Here is a 25,313-nt window from a genome sequence, read left to right as displayed (position 1 = left end):
ACAGTGAGACTTCCGGCAGTATATGCATTTTAGCATTGCATACTTTTAGGCGCTAAATACGAAATGAGAACAGCGAAATATTTACATTTCCCATTTACTTTTGCCAATTTTTGACTTTTATTTATGAATAAATTATTGCCTACACACGTATTTTTATACATATATAAATAAATAAAAGGCTTTTAGATAGAAATGTGAAATTAGGCGGATAAAAAATCGTAGTAGTATTTACAGTTTTTTGGTCAATAAGAAAAGAAGTAACATTACATAACACACTCATTCAGGTATACTTATATTAAATACTTATGTTTAAAATTTATTGGTGCTGCAGTTAGCTAATCTGCGCTGCATGCAATTTCATTGAGACGTGCGCGCTTGACCGCCGCATGCCGGCAACGTAACATATCACTTTTGAGCGCATACGAGCGCTGACACACAACACACTGATGCGGCTTCAACTTCAAGTGGAAGGCGCGCACATGCTGCATCAAACCGTTGCGCCGCTTGTAGGCGCGCTCACACAGACCGCATTGGTGCCGCCGCTGATCGCTGTGCGTGATGCGGTGCTGACTGAGTCTGTTCGCCGAAGCAAACACTTTAGCGCATAGCGGACAAGCATACGCGCGCGTTGCCGTTGCAGAATTTTTATGTTTCGCTTGGCGCGCGCTGGCCGGCACTGCATGCGTTGAACGAGGCGCGGCGCCACGCTGTTTGTTGGTCGGTGTTAGAGATTGCACGGTAACTTGTGGTTGTTGGTGGTGGCGGCGACGTATACGGCTGTGTTGCTGTCGACGTTGTCTGCTTGATTTACATTTCACTTCATGTCTGCGGTAGAGGCGCCAATGATTGAAAGTGCTGCGTCGGCAGTAGCGACACTTGAATGTTTGCATTTGCATTTTGAAGCAGCGCAACGGCAGCGCCTGGCATATGTAGCGCATGTGATTGTGTAAAGCGATTTTGTGACGAAAGAACTTCTCGCAGCCACAGCAGGTGGCGGCAAAACGTTTAGGCATGCGGCGCGTCCAATGCCTGAGTGTGCGCTTGTGTTGCAGCAGGCGTTGGATACTTTTGAAATTTTCGCGGCAAACGCGACAGCGAAAACGATTGGCGGAGGCGCTTGACATTGTGGACTTGAACTTGGCCTCTTTTCTTTGTTTCTCCAATATTTGTATTTGCAGTGATTTACATTTGAGCTGCAGCCTCTTGTAACGCTGTCCCAATTGCCGATACTCGGCTGTAATAATATCGGGCGCTACTTTGGCGTTTATCCTGCGTTCAAGCGCTGTAAGGCGCGCGCTGATGTGTCTACTTAAGAGCGCGCGCCGTTTAGTGCGCTTCGGTTTTTGCAAGCGCGCAGACGTAGCTGTTGGTTGGATTGTAGGCGCGGGAGTTTTGAAAGCATTCTCTGGCGCCAAGTTTGTGGCGGCGCAAATGCTGTGCGATTTTGTAGCATCATTGTTATTCAAAGGAGTTTTGAGATAGTCTGCCTGAATATTAGTCATATTACTAAATGGATCGTGTTGCCGCAGAAATGTGCGCTTCATTTCAAGTATTCTCACTGCATTCGGCGCGCCGATCAGACTTGAAGTATCCTTAGCCGCACAGTTTGGCGTCATGTAGCTGTTTTTTGTCGCATTTGTATTGTCAAAACCAAAGACATTTGGCTGTAGAAAAGTATGCGTGTCATTCGTTTTATGTAGACTGTCTGCGCATGCAGCGGATGAGCCGAAGCCTTTCTCCAATTTACAATTATTGTTGAATGCTTCGCTTCTGACATCATTGGCCGCGCCATAATACTTCCAAACATAGTCACCAGGCACACTCACCATGGGTAAACGCTCTTCTTGCTGTTGTTGTTGTTGCTGTTGGTAATGATGATTTTGCGTGACCATATTTTGCTGCTGTGGATTATATGGATCCAGGAGTTGAGGTAGCTGTTGCATGTGAACGCTTTGCAACTTCTCTTGTTCTACGCGCATTTGTGTGCTTTGCTCTTGCATTTGCGCTTGCGTCTGATGCGCTACGATATAATGCTGATTTAGTGTCTCCATGCTGAAGAATTTTAGATGACAGTGTTGACAGGTATGTAGTTGGAAAGCATTTGAAGATTTCACTATACTTTCGTCGAGCACAACAATATTTGGTTTGGGATGTGTTTTCATTGGCGCTGTCGATGATGTGGAAACACTCATTTTTGAACCAGTAGTGGCGTCACTGGTTGGCGCCGGTATGTCATCCACGGCAGTGACCACAAGCTTTTCGGCACGTGTATGTTCCTCGACCGTTCGATTGGGTAATGTTATTGATGCATCAGAAAGCTCACTCACCGACGTGACTATTGGTCTTGTAGAGCGTGTTTCTGGTGGCGAAGCTGTTGCAACGGCGGGACTTGTTGGCTTCTCACTATTTGTAGCAGCAGCATTTTCTAAATGCATGTTTGACGTGGCATAGTTTTCTTCTAAAGGTTAAAAATTTATTTAAAGTATTTATATTATTTTTTTATAAGTTTGTACATACTATATATGCCGGTTGAAGCGGCATTTTCGCCGTTGTGATGCTCGTCTCCCGCATAACTCGTCTGTTCATCATCTTCAGTTGCAGCATTTGTCATAAAGTCTCCTCGATCTGCATATTCGCCGCCATCAGTCTTCTCTGTCTTATAAGTATTTTTGAATTGACACTCTTCCTTCAAGTCCTCCGTTGTATAAGCATAGTTGTGCTCTTCATTTAACAAATGATTTTGTAGCAATTCGTGAGCACTTAGTAAAGTACGCTTGTTCCTCTCTTGCTGTTCCTGTTGTATAGCATTCTCTTGTTGTTTTGTATTCGGTGTATTATTTTCACAATTCGTATTCGCATCATCATCCGGTATGTTTATAAAAGGATCATCCAAATTTATTATTTCCATTATATCACAATTGTTGATTATATCCTGTGCATTCAACATGGGAAAATCACAGAAATCATATTTTTGTTCAACAATCGTCTCAGCGTCATGCTCCTGTTCACAACCCTCATCCATGCCCATATCTAAATCATCCGAGAGGAAACTGTCAAAACCTTCAGGAAGCTCCTGTTTCACACGCACCACTGGTTCTTGTTTTACCTTAAGCGGGCGTTCAGCAAAACGTGTGCTATTATCCTTTTTCTCTATGCGATATTTTCGTTGTAGTTCACTTTGTGTTTCGAGCACTTTGTCGATAAAACGTGAGAAGCTTTCCACGCGTTTAAGGCACAAGCGACACATCTCTTTCGGTAAGTTGTCGTCTTTTTGTATGTTGAGTGTAGGAAAACATTTTTGTATCATGCCATAAATTTCGAAATTTGTAGAAAATGACACCACAGCTGAGCATGCACTACCACACAGCCGGCATTTAAACTTATTCGGCGCATTCGGGGAACTTTGTAAAGATGTGGTTTGTTTACGCTAAGAAGTGTAAAACAATAACTTAGACATCTCCCTTTACGTAGCGGTATATTGTATTTATACATTACTTACTTGATCTAACTCCTCATCAAATTCTTCGCATGTTTCACTGAATGTCTCTGTGGCGGATAAGTTGCTGATTGCGGTTTTTGTGGCAGCTTGTTGCAAAGTGTTTTCTTTGGCAATATCTTCTTCTTTTCGCTCAGTGTTCACCTTTTCTATGGTCTGCACATGTTTCAGATTTCGCAAACATGGCACCGCAGTCTTCTTTAGTATTTTGCGATCGGCGGCACAATTGAAATCTTCATCACGAAAGTGGCGACTACAAATGGCACTCCACTTCGACGGCTGCCAGTCTGGACCACGTTGTGCGAAATCAAGCCATTTCTTCATTAGCTCTTGTCGCTTAAATGGGAATCTGAAAAAATTAATAATCTTAGCTCGTTTGCTTTGCTAATCTCATGCTAATTCTGCATGATACTTACTTGTGAAAGGATATATTGTCCGCGTGTCCATACTTATCACCACAATTTTGAACAGCACAAAAAGCTGGCATTTTAACAAATTTTGCAGTTATTTGTTTTTATCTTGGTTAAACATAATAACAACGTTTGTACCCTAACAACTGCAAATATATTTATTACAAACATAATGTTTGGTAACTAGCGATGGCATGGTCGGCAACAAAATATGTAGTAATCGATTTTTTTTTTGTAACTGGCGATTTCTACAGTATAGAAAAATTCGTAAATCATCAGCATTTGTAGTTCTAATTTAACACAATTAGCTTAAAGAAAACCAAATATGTTACTTTTTTTAAATAAATAATTCTAAGGACCACAACTTTTTACGAATAATCGATATATTTTAATTTGATTAATCGCTCATATCGATTACTTATAATATTTATACATGATCTGGCATTGTTTACAGCTGTGTTGGTAGAACAGCTGATTTGCAAATATCATTACGCGTGTTATCATTAAAAATATCTTGGAATTGCGTACACACATACAAACATACATACACTTCCAATAAGATTTTAATTTTTCTAACGTATTAGATACAGATTTCGGTGTGCGGTTTACCAGCACGGGTAAGTGACTTACTTTCAGTCAATTTTCTATTCTCGCGGAAAGCTCACGCGCCAACAGCAATAATTAACGCGACATCGCCTCTTCCCCCCGAGAACAGCGGAGCATATTCCTACAAAGTAAAAGTATTTTGTATATCATATAGATAAAAAGAGAAGGACAACAAGGTCAACTCAGGTAGCGGTGTGTTACGTGAACTTCAAAAGGAACCGTTTTGAATAGGAGAGAAAGTGATATTTAACAGCAAGTATGGCACAACTAATAAAAAGCATTAGGGGTACGATAGTTTTGGGGCAAAAGCTGACAAGCCCAACTCCGACTCTAGCGACGGCGGGACAGCGCCGCTTGAGGAGCACTCAAAGCTAGTAAGTATATAACAAATACATATGTACAAATGTGAACACATAAGCGTACTTACAATATGCATATACTATGTGCATTATTTCTGTTTGTGATTATTCAATTGATATATTTACGTATATTTTGATGTGTCTTTTAAAGTGACTATGATTTGGTTGTTGTGGGCGGTGGTATTGTAGGTGTCGCGTCAGCGCGCGAAATATTGTTACGACATCCCCATTTACGTGTTGGTCTACTAGAGAAAGAACATAAATTAGCCGTGCATCAGAGTGGACATAATTCTGGCGTTATACATGCTGGTATTTACTACAAACCCGGTTCACTGAAAGCCAAATTATGTGTGGAGGGTATGCACTTGGCATACGACTTCTTAAACAAAAAGAAGATACCATACAAAAAAGTGGGCAAACTGATTGTGGCCACAAGTGAAGATGAGGTAGAACGTTTGATGGACTTGTATGTGCGTGGTCAAAAGAATTTATGTCCCGATCTGAAATTGATTGATGGCAAGGAAATAAAAGATTTTGAACCATATTGTGAAGGCGTTAAAGCTATACACAGTCCGCATACTGGCATAGTCGACTGGGGTCTAGTCACAGAATACTATGCGCAAGATTTCAAACAGGCTGGCGGTGATGTGCACCTCAATTTCAAAGTAAGTATACGCTAATTTATGCAAATAACACAGGTAAAATATGTAAATTTACTATTATTTCGCAGGTGTCGAAATTCTTAGAAACCACCGATGGAGATGCTAGCAAATACCCGGTAACAATACGTGGCGCGCGCGGTTACCAACAAGTGCGTACACGTTATGTGCTAACCTGTGGCGGCCTGCAATCGGACAAGTTAGCTGAAATGACAGGCTGTCCACGCGATCCACGTATTATACCCTTCCGCGGTGAGTACCTTCTGCTCTCGAAGGAGAAACAACACATGGTGCGTGGGAATATTTATCCTGTACCCGATCCGAATCTGCCATTCTTGGGCGTGCATTTCACACCACGCATGGACGGCTCAGTTTGGCTGGGACCGAATGCTGTGTTGGCCTTCAAGCGTGAAGGCTACACGTAAGTGCTTAAAAGTGACTAATATTAATTGCGGTTATGCAAGCGTTAATCAATTTCGCATTAATAATCTTACCACTGTTTGTGTTATGTTTATTTTCGTTTTTTTTATTTTTTTTATTTTTAGTTGGGGTGATATAAACTTGCTGGAATTATTCGATGCTGTGCGTCATCCTGGTTTCTTGAAAATGGCTAGCAGACATTTGAAATTCGGTTTAAGCGAAATGACGAAATCATTGTTCATTAGATTACAAACTAAGGAACTGCAAAAGTACATACCAGAAATTAATGAATTCGACATAAGCAATGGTCCAGCTGGTGTACGTGCTCAGGCCATGGATAGCTATGGCAGCTTGGTGGATGATTTCGTATTCGACAAGGGAGAGGGCGAAAGTGCGTTGGCTAAACAGGTGCTGCATTGCCGTAATGCACCATCACCGGGTGCGACCAGCAGTTTGGCTATTGCCAAAATGATTGCCGATAAGCTTGAAAAGGAATTCGATATAAAATGCTAAGTCAATGGTGTTGACGAAGGTTCTGCAGCAGCGTATGCTAGTGTAAATCACATTTTTATCAATGGACTAAATATTTTTATCAATTTTTTGCACTTGTAATAACGGTGGCTTAAATCTCTGTCCATATACGATTTGTGTATAATAGTAATTAGTGAATTGCGGCGCATTTAAAAAGGTTTCTGTTTGTTATGCAGAATATATTTTTGTTTGCTAAAAGCAAACGAAAAGACAAATACAATAAATTAATATAAAATAACAACAAAACTAACTAAGAGAAAAAATACTAGTTTAATTCCAAAATATGTCTTTTTGCATTACCACTTTTTGTTTCCGGCTCATTTATGCCAAATATGCGTATCTCCTTTTGCATTTGCGCTGATGGAAACAAAAACTTCTTACATTTTGCAGCCAAAGTTGTCAAACCATTTGCCGCGTGTTGACGCATTTTCACATCTGCGTTTTCATCGGCTTCAATTGTTTTGAGCACACGATAAATTGGCAGCAACAACTCCTCAAAGTCCAACAAATTTTCGATGCCCGCCAAAAGTTCGCTTAGCACCAAAGTAGCAGCACGCTTGGCAGGCAGATATTTGCCTGTGCTGAGCTCACAATCGATAAGGTTGAGCAGCTGCAATAAGAAAACATTTATTAAATGTTGTACGCAATGGTATATCTCATTATGTCTCTCTCTCTATCACCTCTTGAAAAAAAAGTTGTACTTGATAGCAAAGTGTACGTGCAATTTGAGCAAGATTGGAAAATGAAGACATACGAAACTCATTCAGGGGACTGCGCGCGCCATGCATAAAACAGTTCAGCAATGTTTCCTTGTATTTATAGCAAAGTGGACCTGCAAGATAAAGTCGTTTATTTCATATTATATTAGTAGACTGGCTTTTTTTCAGACTCACCCAACTCCTGTGCAACCTTAAGCATAGCCTCGCCCACTACCAAGCGATAATCGATTGTCGTCTGTTCGTTGAGATATTCATCGGCTAACGTTTCCAACACTTCGGTTTCCATAACATGCACTAAACCCACAAACAAGCGTACACAATTTAGAAACGTGTATGATTCCCGATTTTTAAGCGTGCTCAGCGCCAAAGCAATTAGCAAGTGTGTATTGGCGAGCGTTACACTATCGCGTTGACGCAACAATTCGAGCAACATTTGTATGCCGTAGACCTGCAAGTGTGACTCCGTGGATTCGACAAGTGCACGCGCTGAATTAAAAGCACTCGTTTCCTGTGCAGCACTTGCCTTGAATTCACCATTCAGTAGTGTGACTAGGCATTTAATGCGTGCTTTAATTAGCTGATTGGGCGTTTGGATTTGTAGTTTTTGTAGCGCGGGTATAAGGTCACGATATGCTTCCGGCATTTGGCTTTGTTCGAGTAACTCCTGTGTTAATGTCAACAGAATGAGTAAAGTTTGATCCATAGATTCGGTTTGTTCACCACTATCACTAGCCATATTATGTGTGTTCAGACGTTTTTGCAGGAGAGTGCGTAAAAAACGTAAAAAATCTGTGACATTTTCAAAGATTTGCGATTTAAGTGGCTGGTGTGAGATCAACGTGTTTAGAGAGAGTAAAATCTCTACTTTGACCGGGTATTTGGAATTTAAGAAAGTAATCAATTCATCCTCGGTTTGCAGCAACTCAATTTGTGCTTCGTGCTGACTGTTTGCATCGTCATCCAAAATATTCGACATTTCATGCAAAAGAATCATAAATACACTGTAGGTGAGTATGTTGTGATTGCTGTTCATTAAAAGCTCGGGCACTGCCAAAGAGGGACTGAAATCTTGTTTCGTTTCGATGCTGGCAATTTTCACTGTAAGTTGCGTTTGTTCTACATTGGGATAGATGATTACGCGCGTATGCAGCTGCTGCCAATTATCATCGAACGTTTGCTTATACAACTTTACAACGATTTGTTGCAGTTCATCGCACGTACAATTGTGTAGGCAGCGCGTTACAATACTTGCTAGTTGCTTCTTTTGTAAAAATCCATCGGGCATATGATGGTACATTTGCAGTAATAGTGGTAGATAAGGAATCAGTAGTTCAGTAGGTAAACACTCTACAGTCGAACTGCAGAAGAGCTGATATATTAAGGCAATAAGCAGTGAAAGCTCTTTATGTTCCATCACTATTAGACCGCTTAGCACTTCCGCTGGTTGACTAAATTTAGAAAAGTTGTTTGCAATTATATCACTTATCTGCAACTTGTTTAGCTCATTTAAATCATAAAGTCGTCGCAGTGATAACAGCCCGGCACCCATACAGTCTATCATTGCATTTTCATTTAGTAAACAAGTATTAAGAAATGAGAATACTTGTCTTATCAGAGTGTTTTGTGCGCGTGGTGTGTGCCCACGAAAAGCGACTATGTTGGCGATAATCTCGAAAACTTGTTTATCACTTAGCATCGCTCTATTCGTGCTGGCGCCACTAGCGTTTGTAGACTGCGCTGTATGCAGTGTAGCTACTAATGTTGCAAATCCATCTTTAGAGAGTAATTTCTGTATTAGTTCGTGATGCAATTGCTTCTGCAAGTCACCTGGTGCACGACGTAAACCCTTCAGTAGCATAATATTTCTTAAAAATTCTAGCTTACTCACATACAACCAAATGTAATTAATTTTATTTTGCAATGTCTTTAAAGTTTCTTCCTGTAGATAGAATTCTTGCGTCGCACTTGCTAAACGTAGACTGAATATAGCCGCAATATAATCACGCATAACTATTTCCATCGCGTTGGCCATATGAAGTTGTTTAATTTTTATTAAACGCTCAACTATTTCTATAGACAATAACAATAGTGGGAAATTACAATGAGCACCGTGTGTCGCGCGTTCTTTTGTAAATACGCTTATTTCATAGAATGTGGCATGCAGCTGCCTATGTAACGCATATTTGGTCAAATCTTGCACTGCTTCAATACAGCGGCTGATATGGCGAGTCGATATAAGATCTTCTTTGGCCTCACTATTAAAATTAACATTATTTACTATTTCCAACAACATTCGTTGCATATAAACAACATAGATTAGCTCTTCATCCTCCTCAGCAACACTAATACAATGTAAGTGCAGCTCAGATTCTAACCATAAAGTGTTAAGTGTACTCACTGTCTTCTCAATTAAAGCATTTGTATTTTCTGGCATAAACTTCTGCAAAATTGCTATGTTGTGTTTCAAACGGTGCTTATCGTTAGAGGCTTCAATCTTTTTCGATTTATCATCACAGCCTACATAATGTTAGGATGTTTTTAGTCTAAGTTATTTAAATGATATCAATGATTTAATTACCTTCATCTTCACCAAATTTCAAACTTTCTAAAACTAGCAAATATTTTGCAACATTAAAGCTTTCCATGTTATTATTTACTTTTACGGCAAATAGAAGAACAAGTTATTTCCAACAACACGAGGATTTTGTTTACTATTTGGCTTAGGGTTGCTAAGTCGCTAAATCGAATATCATTACAACTGTAATGGCCACACAATAAAAAATGCTAATTGTACTATATTAAATAGGTTTAATTCATAGTCATCATTTGTAGATGTATATTTTAACAATTTCGCAGAAGCCAAAAAAAATATCTAAATATTTAAATTTTTTTTATTTTCTACAGTAATTTTGGTTTTTATTTCAGGTTAGTAAAATGTAAATTTAGAGGAATTTCAGAGTAACCAAATTAGAATGTGTTAAGAACGAACGATAAGACTTGTATACATTTCGATGTTAATATTTGTTTATTTTTAATATAAGTTTATGATAATTTACTATTTATTTTTCAATACATTTGCGAAAACCAAACAAACAATTGCAATATAAATGTTGTAGTATAACAATACAATATCTCAATGACACAATTTTTCGCGAAATGGTGTTAGTTATGATGAAATGTTTATGCATTTGATGAAAGTTATTTAAAAATGAAAATTTATTGGTGATAATAAAATATGTGAAAAAATTTCGCATAAATATTAGTTCTGTGTCATATGCAAAATAAAGTAAAAAGCAGACAAAGTTAACAAAATAATTTTTTTTACTTCTGTTTTGTTTTGCTTCTTGTTTTTCTTAATTGAAATGATAACATAGAGTTGCCAGACCGCAAATTTATGTGAATTAAATATTGATTTTAGTCTCAACATTTTATGTGCAACCCTGCAGGATAGTAAGAAACATGATCAAAGCAAACTAGCAGATTGACAGACGGATTAGAACTGTCAATGTCAGCTAGCAAAATTTGTGATTTGTTCGCGATAGCTGGCAGGTGAAAATATTCGATTATTGCGATTTTCTTTTGAAACATTGCCAGCGAAGTCTTAACAATTTGAAACATTAAACATCAAATTCGGCTAGGAAGTGCATATTGTTTTGTAGGGTTAATAAAAAGATCTTGAAGAAATTAGACAAAAAATATTTTAGTAGTTGAAAAAGTACAAAGAAAAAACGAAGTAAAACGCAAAAAAAGAAAACTTTCTTTTCTGCCATTAAAATTGGCGAAAGCAAAGCAGCTGTTGGATTAAGTAGTGACTTTGAAAAAGTGTCAATAATATAGTGGAACCGAAGTAAAAATATTTCAGTGCATTCTAATATACTAGATTCGTCAGGCTGTCGCCGGAAAGAAGCGGTGCATTCACAACTTGTGGGCGTTTCGTCATCATAGCCAGTTAACGCTGCCACCACCGTCGCCGTAACGCATGACTCGTTACCCACTTCGGGTGGATGCGCAATTCATTTTGCAATAGCAAGACAACCCATTATCAACGTGTAATTTATTACTATAACTACTGTGCAGCATCCGCAAATTTCCATATTTGTGGTTGACAGTTCCACTACCTTAGTGTGGTCAACCAATTGTCATCAACATGAAGAAGATCTTTTCAAAATTCGATAAAAATGAAAAATTGGATAACTCGCACAATCACTCCACATCGAAGGAGACTAACAGTTTTGTTGGTAAAGTATTTACAGTGGGACGTGTAAGTGTGACCGTGGAAGATGTGCTCGCTGAAGGTGAGTTGGCAATTGATTTTAATGTTTGTACTTATATTATTTCCTTAAGAATTCAATAAAGTTAAGTGGTGAAACTTCTGTAATTTATACCTTTTGTGTTGGTAAGAAAACAGGTGATGTTGGCCTTTATTGTATGGAATGTGTACATTAGGGTCACTTGCCTACACTCTGTTACGTGCACACAATGAATTCACTTATGTATGTTCTTATCTGTGACATTTCCACTCGAGTAAACCAACAGTGCTGATTTGTTAGAGAAACATTTGAATTATGGAGATTAAGTGAAATTATAGAGACACATAAATGGTATACCGACTGTAAGTGGAACAGCAGAGAATGATAAGATAATGTTGATATCTTTGATTTGAGATTGCGTGAAATATTTGTAGCATAATATTGTAACGATAGCCTCACAATCGAAGATTAAAAAGGTATTTAACACACTTTTGTATGTATGTAAATAATTAATATTAACAATACAATATAATTGTTTGTATGTATTTATGTCGATTTCAACATTCAGCTATTTAAATGAAATAAAATTTAACAATCAATAACTAAACTATTTAACTTTGTCGTCAAAACCATTTCCCAACGCTTCCTTTCATTTTACCTTCAAATTCACTGGTGACCTAGACATATTTCTGTCATAGTTGTTGGTGTAGTGGAAACACTACATTGACACGGTCACTAGCTTTCCTATGAATAAATGCGGTAAAGTTCAAAAACTACTCAAGGAATATGCAAAGCATACAAACCTTGTATGTGTGTTTGTATATAAACTCACTCATGTTTGAAACTATATTTGTAAATGCAATATTCTCATACAATGCAGCTAACTGCATAGCAAATTGCGGTACCCCTGTCGACAAAGTGTTATACAATATGCACGCCAAGAGGCTTCTATAAGATATAAAGCACAAATGGAGTTATGCGAATAATTTAAAATTCAGTCAAGACAGCAAAGCCCAAAATTAGGAAATGCTTTATGCGCTTTCATAAATATTTACTTTAATTACCACTACTTCGTCATGCAATAGAATCTATGCTACCGGAACATATTTAATGCAGATGGTTTTTGTAAATTAGCGAATAAGAAAGTTAGAATATACGTATAAGTTAGAATATACGTATGTATATATATATATATATATACATATATATATTCTTACTAAAAACAAACTTAAACAGAGATCTTGAAAATGCGCGTTCGCTTCAGAATTACTAGCAGTTAGTGTATGTTTATCGGATGACACAAAAAATCTTAATATGTTCCATAAATAATTTCTTATCTCACACGGTATCTCAAGCACGTTCGACAATGTGCATAAAATTCATTTAATTTCTACTAAAATTGTATAAGAAATATTGCACTGTGCTTTGGTAGCACCTATTATAATTGTTTGCTTTCATATGTGGCACGTAGTGATTCAAAAAGCAAAAAATGTTCGACTCTTTTGCCTAAAAGCAACTACGATATGTATGTATAGTCAAATTCAGTGTCAGACAACACACTGTTAATCGTTAATAACTAGATTAGCATGAAATAAGTACGGGGATTTGAATAAATTGCTAATATCTATCAATGTAGATATCTATGTATGTAAGTATGTAAAATAAATTGAAGTTTGTTTGAAATTTTAATCTTCATTGGTTTGTAAATGATAACCCAGCTTGTGTATTTCATACTAAAATTATTTGTCATAAGTACATCTATATATAAAGCATATGACTTTGTTTTCTAACTGTATATATAGCAGTAAATGTGATTCACTCACGTCGCGAATCTCTTGACACGTAGAGCTTTCGAAGAGGACTGTTAGATTGGCAGTTACCACAAGAATAAATATCGCTCCCAAAAAATATATTATTATTGGTGTTAGCTAGAACTGTATTATTATCATCCCACACATCTATCGACAGGTGCATACGACAAGGTGTATTAAACTACTGCAGCCATAAAACTTAGTCAAATATAGCTAACTAAGAAGTATTTGGCGAAATTAATGCATACCATTCTCTTCATAGTAAATAAAATATAACCTTAAATTGAAGGCAATTTTTGATAACCTCAATTCTTCAATTCTTTCAGGATTATATTCGGATATAATTTAGCTACCTAATCATGTTTTCAGAAAACCAAAAATAAAAAAAAAATAAAAATACAAGCAGCTTTCGATCTCATAGTAGGACCAAAATTTTGTCTCGTTTACTTTCATATATAAAGAATACAAGTCAAAGGCAGTGATGTGATTCATGGCTGGCACAATTACTCCGAAATGCAAAAAGAATAACATACATATAAATATGTATAAACATACATTAATTGAGCTAATACAACATTTTGTACGACAAAATTGATTTGTACTGGACTAAAAGAACGCGCAATATATACAGCTAATTGACAGTCTAACGATTGTCTCTCAGTCGTAGCACAGCGGCAAAGCTACAAAGTTTGAGTTTCTTCAACATTTTTTATTTCACTAAACTTATTGAGGCAACTTGCTCAGATCTCTTTTGTGCACTCATTTTTCGCAATGCTCATACCCATTTCTATGTACATTTGTATGTAAGTTTATTTGAATCCATAAATTTATTTATGCATAAGTATACAGTTGGTTTTCGGTGTTTTTTGCATTTCTTATTTGGCATTTCGTTTGCTTTCAATTGCTGCAATTGCTTGTGAGCAAGTGTATGCAAATTTGAATTCACTCCAAATTTTCTTAACTGCTTAGCTAACCTTCGACATCTATAAACCTGGCTACATTTTCCTAGAACGCATTTGTTTTTCACGCTTTCCTTGCAAAAGTTATTGCTTCTTTAATAGCTATTAATGGTATATATATTTGCATATTATGGCTACAAAAGCTATTACACTAAATTTTTACAGTCAAGCACTTTATGTTAGAAACTTAACACTATTTATTTATTTTAAAGCATCGTAAAATTAGTATTGAAAAACGCTGCTGAGTTGAATTGAAAACTGGATATAAATTTGAGTCTGTGTTTGTTTCGTAGACACGACTGTCATCTGAACGTGTATAACGAAGCAGCTTAGACTTATCTATCTACTTTCGATTTGCTACACTCAATTCTTACTGTCTGTACACTCATTTCTTTCCAATTCGAATGTATATTCAACACACCATTTGTTATCTAGACAGAGAACTTTTTATACCATAAACAGGGTATATCTCGAGTTTGCCACCTAGTTTGTAACACCCAAAAGAAAATGGCGGAGAGCCTGTAAAGTATATACAATATAAATGATCACCGTAACGAGCTGAGTCGATTTAGCTATGTCAACCGGTCTGTCTGTATATTTGCTAACTAGTCCGCCTCAGTTTTTGAGATATGCTTCGGAAATTTTGCACACGTCCTTTTCTGCACAAGAAGCTGTTCATTGGTCGGAATCGTCGATATTATATACTACTACTATATGCTATATAGAGTTGTCATACAAACTGATCGATCAAAAATAACTCCTTGTATAGAAAACTTTTTTATTTGACAAGATATCTTAATGAAATTTGTCACAGATTTTTTTTTAGATCGGATTGTTATAGCATATAACTGTCATATAAATGGAGAGATCAAAATCTACTTTATATACCCTTTTATGCTATAAGAAATGAACCTGTGAAGGGTATTACAGCTTCGATGCAGACGAAGTTAACGTTTTCTCTTTTTTCCTTATTAGCCTGACCAAAAGAGTCGATAAAAGTTAGGACGAATCTAAGAGAGCTATACTAAGTCTTGGAATATTGCATAAAGTTAAATATACATATGTACATACATTGCCTACATCTTATATCTACTTTCGTAATTTGAGTGTCATAATTTTACATACATATGTATGTATATTAATTAGACCACACTCTATATTGTGATATACAGGGTAGGGTATACTAAAAAATGTATAAAAGCTCAATTTCCGTGTGTTTTAGTTTGCTTGTAATAAGCTCGCTTAAAGGCGAGTTGTCGATTCAATTTTAACTATTACCTCAATTATGTGCACATTGAAGTTAAATATTTGTGCAGATACATACATACATACAAACATACATATTATATATTTTGACCGCTAAACGTTGATTGCCCCACACTGCGTAAACGTTTTGACCTTGGAATAACGTTCGCTTAGCGTTACATATTATTACCTACATGATTACAAATAAATACAAACACCGTTTTAAAGCTACAGTAACGGAGAAATGCAAGTACATACATACAAACTTATATTTAGTTATACATAAGTACATACATGTGTGTATATATACAGATCTAAAATCTGAAATCTCCCCTTTGAATACTTAAAATGTATTAAAAATATATACACGTGCATGCCATATATGCACATACATACATGCACACACCAGTTAGCGAGTCACCGGAGCAAGTGATACAATTGTATTTGGCGCTTTCACGTTTACTACGCTGTTGTTACTTATCACTTGTGTTTGTTGTTGCTGGTGCGGTTGCTATTTTGCATATCAACATTATCATCAGCTGCTGCGACACCCTTATCCACACTGTGGAACACTTGTTTGTTGTGTATGCATTTTTGTTGTTGCAATTTGTGCGATATTCTAAAGCAAATTGTTAAGTTTTTTTTTCTTTTTTTGTTGTTGTTGTAAAAACCACATCCCCGCAATGTTCATTAGTTGTCGAAAAACCAATGAGCAACAAACAAAAACTTTTGATAAGCAGATTTCGTCGCACAGTTTTTATCCTCGCCCTTGTCCCCTAACAGCCAGCTACACCAGTCTAATACATAATTGTTGTTATTCATATTCATATTCTAACAGCGCTGTTTTGCATTTCGCGTAATTTTTGTTTATTTGTGAACAACGCTGAGGTGTCTGTCGTTAAAAATGCTAATGACTCGCCACACCTGGAAAATATATAATACAAATCAACAGTTTTGCCTTTAATCCATAGAGTTCTTATCTCTCGCCGAACAGTTGTAAGCCAGCTCTCTCTATTTTGTAATGTTTACATTTCAGTTTTGGAGTTTTTATAATGCCCATCAGTTATCAGTCATATTCATTTCTTATCATATCTCTATGGAAATTAGTCTTTCTTTACACACTTGTTCGAAAAAAAGTTCCTTCATTCCGACCCACGAATTTGGAAGGCGAAAGATTATGTAATAGAAATGTACGACTACGAAAATGTATTGATACTTATGATGTCTATATTTTGGAATGCGACTATTTTGACTTGTGAAAAAATTATATATAGCGCTTATATAGTGTTACTGTAATTGGAAGGGATAAATGGCAAAAAAAATATCTCTTTTGAAAGAAAAGAAAGTGATATTTAGTCAAGATAATGCACCGACGCAATTGCCGCAATTGTTCGCAGATCTTAAGAGAATGCTCACTGCAAAGAAATTTAGCTACAATGAAGAGTAAAAAGTCGAGATGGAGGCCTATTTGGAAGTAAAATAAACGTCGTACTATAACAACTTTATTGCAAAGTTAAAAAATTCATTTTCAGTTTGTCGCAGTCGAAGGAAACAACTTTAAATATTATATAATAAAATTGAAATGTACCAAAAAAAGTTATTGTCTGTACACCATACAAACTCTTTTCTAGAGATTTCAAGAATATTTTCTAAAAATATACATTTTATTACAAAGATATAATACTGAGAGCTTTGCGGTAAAAATTATTTATAGCGACTTAATCGAAATGCTTAAAAATAGACATACATATGTATGTTTGTACATGCATACATATTTTTCAATGAAGTTGTAAAATGGAAAATCCGCCAATATGCTTATCTTCTCATTAACCGCAAATTAATATTTCATTCGAATCAAACGATGTATTGTATATCGTGTCTTTAGAGACAGAGTCAAATAAACTAAATATGTATGTATATACCATATGTAGGTATATTAGGGTGTGTCAAAAAAAAAGAAGAATTTTTTTTTCGCATGTTACTCTAAAAATTGGTTAATAAACACCTCTAAGAAAGTCTCTCCAAGTATGAGCTCTTAATTGTAAAGGTAAGGTCCGCCCCCTTACAGTTTTCTATATATTTTTTCTTATTATCAGATAGAAAAATTCATATCTCGCTTCCAACCACTTGAAAAAAATGTCTTTTTCTGAACTTTTTAGGATATTATGATTTTTTCGTCCGATATTAACGGTTAAAGTTTGACTATTTTAAGGCAAATTTGTTTTTTTTTCGTTTGAATTTCACAACTCAATGAAAAAAATCATTTTAAATTGCAAAGCTAATAGTCTTGTAGTAAATTATTGAAGTGGAGTGTCCCGAAGCGGACTTTTTAAGCTTCGAAAATAGAATAAGGTCCCAGAGACCCAAATTTGGCGAATACGGTGGTTAAGCGAGGACGCACATTTTGAGCTTGGCCAAAAAGTCAATCATAATCATGCTAGAATGTGACGACGCATTCAGACCTTTTGGTACGAGTCTAGCATTGACACTTCATGTCCAAAACATTAACCGAAATGTGTTGAGTCGATCTATAAGAGATGTTGAGATGCTCTGCTATCTCTCTGATATCTACACGACGATTTTTAATTAATGTTTTTTTTTAACTTTTCGATGTTATTGTCATTAACAGAGGTGAATAAATGACTCGCATTTGGCAAGTTTTCAATGACTTCGCGACCTTCACTGAAGGCTATGTGCCCCTCAAATTCTGGTGTGCATAATAAAGTAAACTCCCCAAACACTTCTGCAACTTTTTCAACGTTTCCGAACCCGTAATTCCATTAGAACAGCCAAACTTCGAGAAAACTCTTTAGTGTTTTTCCATGGTAAAAATTCCTAAACAAACTTTTCGTGTCCTAAACAAACAGCTGCCAAACACATACTAATTTACATGTGGTGATCAATATTCACACGAACATAAAAAAAAGGTTGTACCAATGTGGTGAACAAATTTTTATCGATTCGGTCTCCACCCACGTCCAGTTTAAATGGATCAGTCCGGGTCAAATTTGTTCAGTTGATTTATAATTTACATAGAACCGTACAGATTAACAGATTTTATTTTGTTCTATATTAAGTAAAATTTTTTTACAAAATTCATACACATCACTTACTTACTTACTACTCCTGCCCTTATTCGCTTAAAATATTGTTCTTTAATACTTCAATACGCCGAACTGGCTTCACCACACACAAATTCAGTACCCAATGCATCTATTTGGATTCTCAAAAGTATTTTTCCTCTTCTTTAAGTCTATAAATCCTCTCCTACCCAAGCATTTTAAATGCTCCCACTCACGAAGTGCATTTGTTTGTGTGTGTAGGAATTATTTGCCGGCTGTAGCATGCCACAAATATCGATTACTTCGCTTTTGACACAAAAACGTAAATACTTTGCCGTGTAAATAGTAACTTTATGGCACCAAGGTACATATAGACCTTCATATTTACATCTATACATATGTATGTATATATAATATTAGGAATGCACATGTATGTATCGAAGTACATTTATAAAGGCGAGTATCTTCATATATGGTAAATGTGTTTCAGTGCAGAGTATGGAATGAGTAAGACTTTGTCATTAGTACGTTTTGTTCAAAGTGGCCAAGTGGTACCATACTTAGTCATATAGTATGGTTATTACGTACCGCAACATTGACGAACAGTACATTTTTCAATTGAATTGCAATTTAATTGCATTACTTATGCGTATGCAGATGAAACGAGAGTAGAAAGTGCACTTATGTTTTAAGTCCGAGAGGTGTAAGTTCAGCATCACCGTTTCTAGGCCCTTAATAACAAAACGGTTCCGTTTGTAGTAGTACATATAAGTGAGTTATATATAAACTAAGAGAATGGCGGATAACAAAAGCAAGCAAGCACTTTAAGCCAGAAGCGGTTTTCAAAAGCATGCAGAATTCGTATTTTCGGTCGAAGACTTTTGTACTGCTTTAGGCTGAATCTAACGTTTTTTTTTTGGCGTCCTTATGCAATACAGACTGCAAGGTCTTATACTTTGAAAGGCTTACTTAAGAAACACAATCATGCACGTTAGCTACAAAATCTCAGTTATGTCTGAAATTGAGTATGAGAGAATGTAATTATGATGTAAATGTTTAAAAAATCCGAATACCCCGAATCTCTGTACGTTGGCTAGTGGAGTAAGAAAGCGAAAGCTCAATCAACCATTCAAAGTTGAGCGCTCCGAACTTTTATCGCATTTGAGCCTACCTAACCCAATATTACATTCAGTAAATGTTTGTGGAAGATTTGTAAAATATTACTTTTGTCGAACGCAAAATATTTTTCTTTCATGATTCAAGGGATTTTGATTTGCTGTTGAAAAGGGAATTTGAGAAGATTACTAAACGCAAGATGCCTGCGGTAGTATTTCAGGAAAGCTATTCCCAACAAACAAAAAAACTACATTGGGGCTGAAATGTACTTCCAATGCGTCTTGGGAAGTGTGCCCTGTTTGAGTATATAGCTGCCATACAAACTGAACTATCAAAATCAAGCTCTTGTATGGAAAACTTTTGTATTTGACGAGATATCATCACGAAATTTGGCATTAAGTATTACCCAACGCAAGCGTACATTCGCTACAGAAATTTTCTAGTTCGATCCACTATAGCGTATGGTTGTCATACAAACTGACCGATCAAAATCTAGTTCCTGAATGAAAACGTTTGTATTTGTCAAGGGTATTATAGCTTCGGTGCAGCCGAACGTTTTTTCTTGTTCATATTACGTTAAGAAACTTTTTGCGGAAAAAATGGTGTCTAAACAAAAACAAAAACAACATGCTGTGCTCATTTCATCCCTTGTTGATCAAAGACAGTGAACACCCCGGAATTTCATGAGCATTGAACTATTATAGATTCCTCTTGTACTTCCCGTAACACCATGTCTGCTCAACGAAACTGCCGACTCAAAAGTAAATAAAATCTTAGACCAATCTGCATTAGAACTAAATGAAACAAGCCTACGTTCTACTTCAAATAACAACAATTAACCGAGTATTATTCATGTACATAAATACCGTAATTATTACGCCTCTAATCGTAAGAGGAAAAAATGCGCATTAATTACATTTTGCCTTTCTATTTAATATAGAAAATAATTAGCTTTGTCTAACCTGCAGATTATTAATCACTTTATTAAGCACAAAAAGAATTTCCTAAAATGTGTCTGGAATCGCAAATACATTTGAAGTGTTGCTTTATCACTAAACTCTATAGATATTTTAGTTTTATTATATGTACATGCATTCATTCGTGTATATCTTTCTATAAATATGCATATAACATATATTAGCAGAATATTTTTAATCATCCATGATTTGGCTTCCTTGCAGGTGGTTTTGCCATGGTCTTCCTCGCTAAAGCGAACACAGGCAATACAAAATATGCGCTTAAGCGTATGTATGTGAATAACGAGCACGACTTGAACGTGGCCAAAAGGGAGATTCAGATCGCTGTAAGTGCACAGTTACACACATACCAAGCGCACAAAATTTGGAGTATTAGCTGTCGACTCTGCTCTACGGTGCGCAGGCCATTGTCACGGCTAACATTTCATGCTTTCGTGCTAATTAAATTATTAATAATAATGAAATATATATATTTATTATTCACTCATTATAACATATAACTAAATAAATATTAAATTATTTGAATCGCTCTTCAGTTAAGCTCCACTATATTGTGTGTGTTTTCTGCCTTTTCCATAGAGTAATCTAAGCGGTCATAAGAATATTATAGGCTACGTAGACTCGAACATTACGCACACCGGTAACGGTGTATGTGAAGTACTGTTGCTCATGCCCTACTGCAAGCAGCACATGCTGGCCATGATGAATGCAAGGTGAGTGCTACGCAATTAATTCATAATTAATCAAATAAGTGACTGCATGCGAGCACAACACACTCATACATACACGCTATACATTTTATATACAAACATTTACACTGGAATAATTAAGATTATTTACGTTTAAATACATTACAGATTGCAGGTTGGCTTTAACGAACAGGAAGTTCTCACCATATTCTGTGATATTTCAGAGGCAGTGTCACGCTTGCACTACTGTCAAACCCCAATTATCCATAGGGATTTGAAAGTTGAGAATATACTGCAGAATGATGCTGGTAATTTTGTACTCTGCGATTTTGGCTCAGCCACAGCGAAAGTTTTGAATCCGCAACAGCATGGCGTCACTTTGGTTGAAGAGGAAATCCAAAAGTATACAACATTATCGTATCGTGCGCCCGAAATGATCGATCTCTATTCTGGTAAAAGTATTACAACTAAAGCGGATATCTGGGCACTCGGTTGTATGCTGTACAAACTGTGCTTTTTCAATTTGCCCTTCGGCGAAAGTACGTTGGCAATACAGAATGGTCAATTCTCCATACCAGACAATTCCAAATACTCAAAAGGCATGCATCAATTGATTAAATATATGCTCGAACCCGACATGGATAAGCGACCGAATATTTGGCAAGTGTGCGAAGTCGTGTTCCGATTGGCCGGCAAAGAGAATCCAGTACAAAATTTGCACGTAAGTTTTCCCAACACAAGATACTTGGGATTCTTTTATAGTTTCAATAATTTAATTAATTCGTCACCGCGAAAAAATTATTCTAGGATTAAAAAAAAAAATCGCAATCTCCGAACAAATTGTTTAGATTGAACCACTATAGAATATAGCTTCCATACAAACTAATTGTTAAAATTCAAGTCCTTGTATGGAAAACTTTTTTTTATTCGTGAAGGGTATTATAACTTCCATTCCGATTTTTTGCAAATCCTATAATAAACATAAATAAAAAATGAGAATTAAAAATTTTTAAGTATTACGTATACTATCATCTTCCAAACATTAACATTTACTTAAACAACAGAAATCTCCGCCACCAAATTTCGACCAACTCGTCATCCCTCCATTTGAGTCCGAAGCGAAACGCTTAACTGCTGCTGCCGCATCAAAAACACCTAAGCCCCAAAGTGTGCCGATCGTCGAGTCCGGTACGAGTGTAGCGCCACGTCAACGCCCGAAAGGTTCCACTGCTGTACATGGTCCAAATCCATTGGGTCTTGGCTTGCCGCCAAGTCCATCACCACGCAATAATATAACATCGCCACAGCCACAACAACAACCGATAGTTGAACAATTTCAAGCGAATTTTCCACAATTGGCACCGCCAGTCGCGCCACCACTACAACAACCGACAGCAACAACAACCGTGTCTGCAGCCACAGTGGTCATGCCGGCAACAACACCACAAACCTCTGCTATTGTAGTTGCCGCATCTCCCACAGTTGCACCACCACCACCACCACCATCACAACTAACACAACAAACTGTCAACCAAACCGGTATCACCAACACTGCAACAATTGCAGCACAACAGCAACAACAGCCGCCAACTGAAGTGCTGAATAGCCTCTTTGAGTCGTCGGTATATCCAGATCCGTTTAGTGAGAATGCACCGATAGCAATGAAAAATACAACTGTAGACACAGTGGCATGTAGCAGTGGTCTGGGTGTGGGTGTGGGTCTGGGCCTGGGCGTGGGTGGGCTGGGCGACGGTTTGGATAATATAGCTGTGAGCTCTTTGTCAGCACATCATACAACTGTCGGCAGCACACCAACAAAGAGTAGTATGCTGACTGTGTCGGGCGTGGGCCCAAGCGCTGGTAGCAGTGGCACCTCTGGACATCGACGCAATGTTAGCGATACGTCTGCCTTTAATAAGTAAGATTTTTCGTGCTCTTATATTTGATTGAATGTTTCTATGCTTGTATCGATTTGTGTGTGTTTCTTCTGTACGTTTTCTTTCCTTCTGCTCTTTCTCGTTTTGTTTTTTGCAATTGCATACATGTCTTGCCAATGTATGTGCATACCTATATGTGTATACCACTGACTTTCCGTGTTAATTGTTTTTTTATTTATATATTTTTTTTTTTAATTTTTTTCATTTCGACTGTATGGACTAATTAAGGTCAGCCATTTTAGATGAAAAAGAACATTTGAGTGAATAGTCATTGAAATTCTAAACTAACTGTGCGCTTTGTGGAGTCACAATATATTGTTACTCAATTTTTTTTTTTTATATTATTAAATAGAAAGCACTTTAACTCAACACAGCCTATTCAATCTAAAACGATTTTGACTTGAACACAACGAAAACCACTATTTAAATTGATATTAATAATAATGCTGGTCTTAAAATTACATTACTGCGGTTTCAAAGCTCCACAAATTTAGAAAAATAAATACATTTTTTTTTCTAATTTACTTAGTATTCAAAATCAATCAATATATGTGTAAAGCACACAGAACTGAAGAAACTTATAGCAAAGAAGACATCTCGACAGTAGAGTAAACGCCTAGTATACAATAGTTTTCAACTTCAAACACATATTTATGTCCTTAAATTAAAAACCAATAAATACATAAAATAAGTAAATCCTTGAATGCACTTAAACCATGAGTTATGCGCACATCTTTTCTTCCACTCCACTCTCCACACATCCCTGTTTCTGATCCAATTTTAACATCATTAAATTTTTCTTATTTCCATACACATCATTCTTCATCTATTGCTGTGCTCCCACTTCACCCCTACAACACGCTCGCACCCATTTCTCGGATATACATCACAACTCTTAGAACTTTTGCCAACGAGACTTCTCAATTTCTGGCGCCCTATGATCATTCGGTCAAGAGTCGTGCGTCACACGCGAACGATGCCAATGGCGGCGGTGGCGATGACAGCTTACTGGTCAATGCAATGGCCAATTCTGGCACGAATTATGGTGGCTCGAATCCAGGACTCTTTCTACCAGCAGCACAAACGCTGCATATGCAAGGCCAAGGCGCCGCCACCATGTCGGCGTCAATATCGAATGCTGAATTGACAAGCGCTCAAGCGTTACGTAGCAGCATAGAGACTAATAATAGTTTGGCACATACAATCGTCGATGCTGTGGCTGCAAATCATGCCAGTGGCAGTTCATTAGGTAAACGCATCGAGGCTTGGAATCCATTTGAGGAACAGCCGTTCGGACAAATGACAGAAGATCATATATTCGAAGCAGAATTTGATAAGATACGCCAGCGTGGCAGTCAAGGAAGTAAGTCCAACAAGCTCTTAATTACTAAAAACATTCATTTAAACTAAATAAAAATGTTACTTATTAAATTCATAAAGGTATCACAGCTAAGTCGGCATCGACTACTTCAACTCTAACGCCTACTGAAGGTTATGCGACAAGTATGCCTGCAACGCAAACGCAAACAACGTCGCAACAACAACAACAACAAACACAACTACCGGTCACGGTCACACCGTTCGGCCCAACAGTTGCCGGCGGCGGCTCGGTTACAGGTGGCGGCAGCGGTAGTGTCAATGCCGTCGTGGCACACATACCCGAGGATCCATTCGGCTCGGCGCCGTTCAGCTTGCCGGCCGGATTGCGCGAGAAAGCAACAACGCTGCGTAAAACTGGAGGTAAAGCATGAAATTATTTTTTGCATTACTTGTTCTACTACATACATAGCAACCGCTGTTTTAGTATGTATGTTAGCACATACTAAGCCTATGCCTATGCCTATGCCTATGAGTATGAGTAATTGCTAAATAACAATTTAACGTATATACTTCTACCACCATTACTACCACTATTACTTACTAAAGTACCACTCAATTTATCAATGCTAGTAATTCCTGCAAAAGAAAAGAAAAATAACACAAATAACAAGAAAAGTAAACATTTGGCCGCGACGTAATATATCTAGTCCCCGCATGTACCAAAATAAAAAATAAAAAAATAACAAA

General features: G+C 36.9%; 4 protein-coding genes across 5 annotated transcripts in view; 2 read left to right on the top strand and 2 right to left on the bottom strand.

The window, feature by feature from the left end:
- Positions 1-180: 180 nt before the first annotated feature.
- Positions 181-4,051, bottom strand: LOC106615608 (uncharacterized). The gene is made up of 4 exons (XM_014231904.3): positions 3,913-4,051; positions 3,500-3,845; positions 2,518-3,427; positions 181-2,458 (listed from the first exon to the last, which is right to left on the bottom strand). Exons 1-4 carry the CDS (start codon positions 3,981-3,983, stop codon positions 336-338), a joined length of 3,450 nt encoding a protein of 1,149 aa, XP_014087379.2. The 5' UTR covers positions 3,984-4,051; the 3' UTR covers positions 181-335.
- A 38-nt stretch (positions 4,052-4,089) lies between these two features.
- On the bottom strand, positions 4,090-9,945 carry Tango6 (transport and golgi organization 6). 2 transcript variants are annotated; one of them, XM_070107367.1, is made up of 5 exons: positions 9,779-9,945; positions 7,375-9,717; positions 7,162-7,313; positions 6,782-7,091; positions 4,090-4,154 (listed from the first exon to the last, which is right to left on the bottom strand). In XM_070107367.1, the coding sequence occupies exons 1-5, from the start codon at positions 9,843-9,845 to the stop codon at positions 4,090-4,092; spliced, it is 2,937 nt and encodes a 978-aa protein (XP_069963468.1). In that variant the 5' UTR covers positions 9,846-9,945. The 2 variants fall into 2 exon arrangements, with proteins under 2 accessions (XP_069963468.1, XP_014090483.2); XM_014235008.3 differs by lacking the exon at positions 4,090-4,154 and adding an exon at positions 6,238-6,673 and having other exon boundaries at positions 9,779-9,944.
- L2HGDH (L-2-hydroxyglutarate dehydrogenase) lies at positions 4,744-6,463 on the top strand. Its single transcript, XM_070107368.1, has 4 exons — positions 4,744-4,886; positions 5,023-5,536; positions 5,602-5,951; positions 6,076-6,463. The coding sequence occupies exons 1-4, from the start codon at positions 4,771-4,773 to the stop codon at positions 6,461-6,463; spliced, it is 1,368 nt and encodes a 455-aa protein (XP_069963469.1). The 5' UTR covers positions 4,744-4,770.
- A 771-nt stretch (positions 9,946-10,716) lies between the features above and the next one.
- The window catches only part of Nak (Numb-associated kinase), a 39,762-nt gene continuing 25,165 nt past the window's right edge, over positions 10,717-25,313 (top strand). Inside the window, exons 1-7 of the mRNA XM_014234997.3 lie at positions 10,717-11,495; positions 20,825-20,946; positions 21,200-21,333; positions 21,478-22,030; positions 22,374-23,227; positions 24,146-24,609; positions 24,687-24,986. Coding sequence (XP_014090472.2) covers positions 11,348-11,495; positions 20,825-20,946; positions 21,200-21,333; positions 21,478-22,030; positions 22,374-23,227; positions 24,146-24,609; positions 24,687-24,986 — 2,575 coding nt within the window. The 5' untranslated portion in view covers positions 10,717-11,347. The remainder of the gene's footprint in view (positions 11,496-20,824; positions 20,947-21,199; positions 21,334-21,477; positions 22,031-22,373; positions 23,228-24,145; positions 24,610-24,686; positions 24,987-25,313) is intronic.

The sequence above is a fragment of the Bactrocera oleae genome, chromosome 3, assembly GCF_042242935.1.
Source record: "Bactrocera oleae isolate idBacOlea1 chromosome 3, idBacOlea1, whole genome shotgun sequence".
In the NCBI taxonomy this organism is placed as follows: domain Eukaryota; kingdom Metazoa; phylum Arthropoda; class Insecta; order Diptera; family Tephritidae; genus Bactrocera; species Bactrocera oleae.
This window is presented reverse-complemented; position numbering and strand designations above follow the sequence as displayed.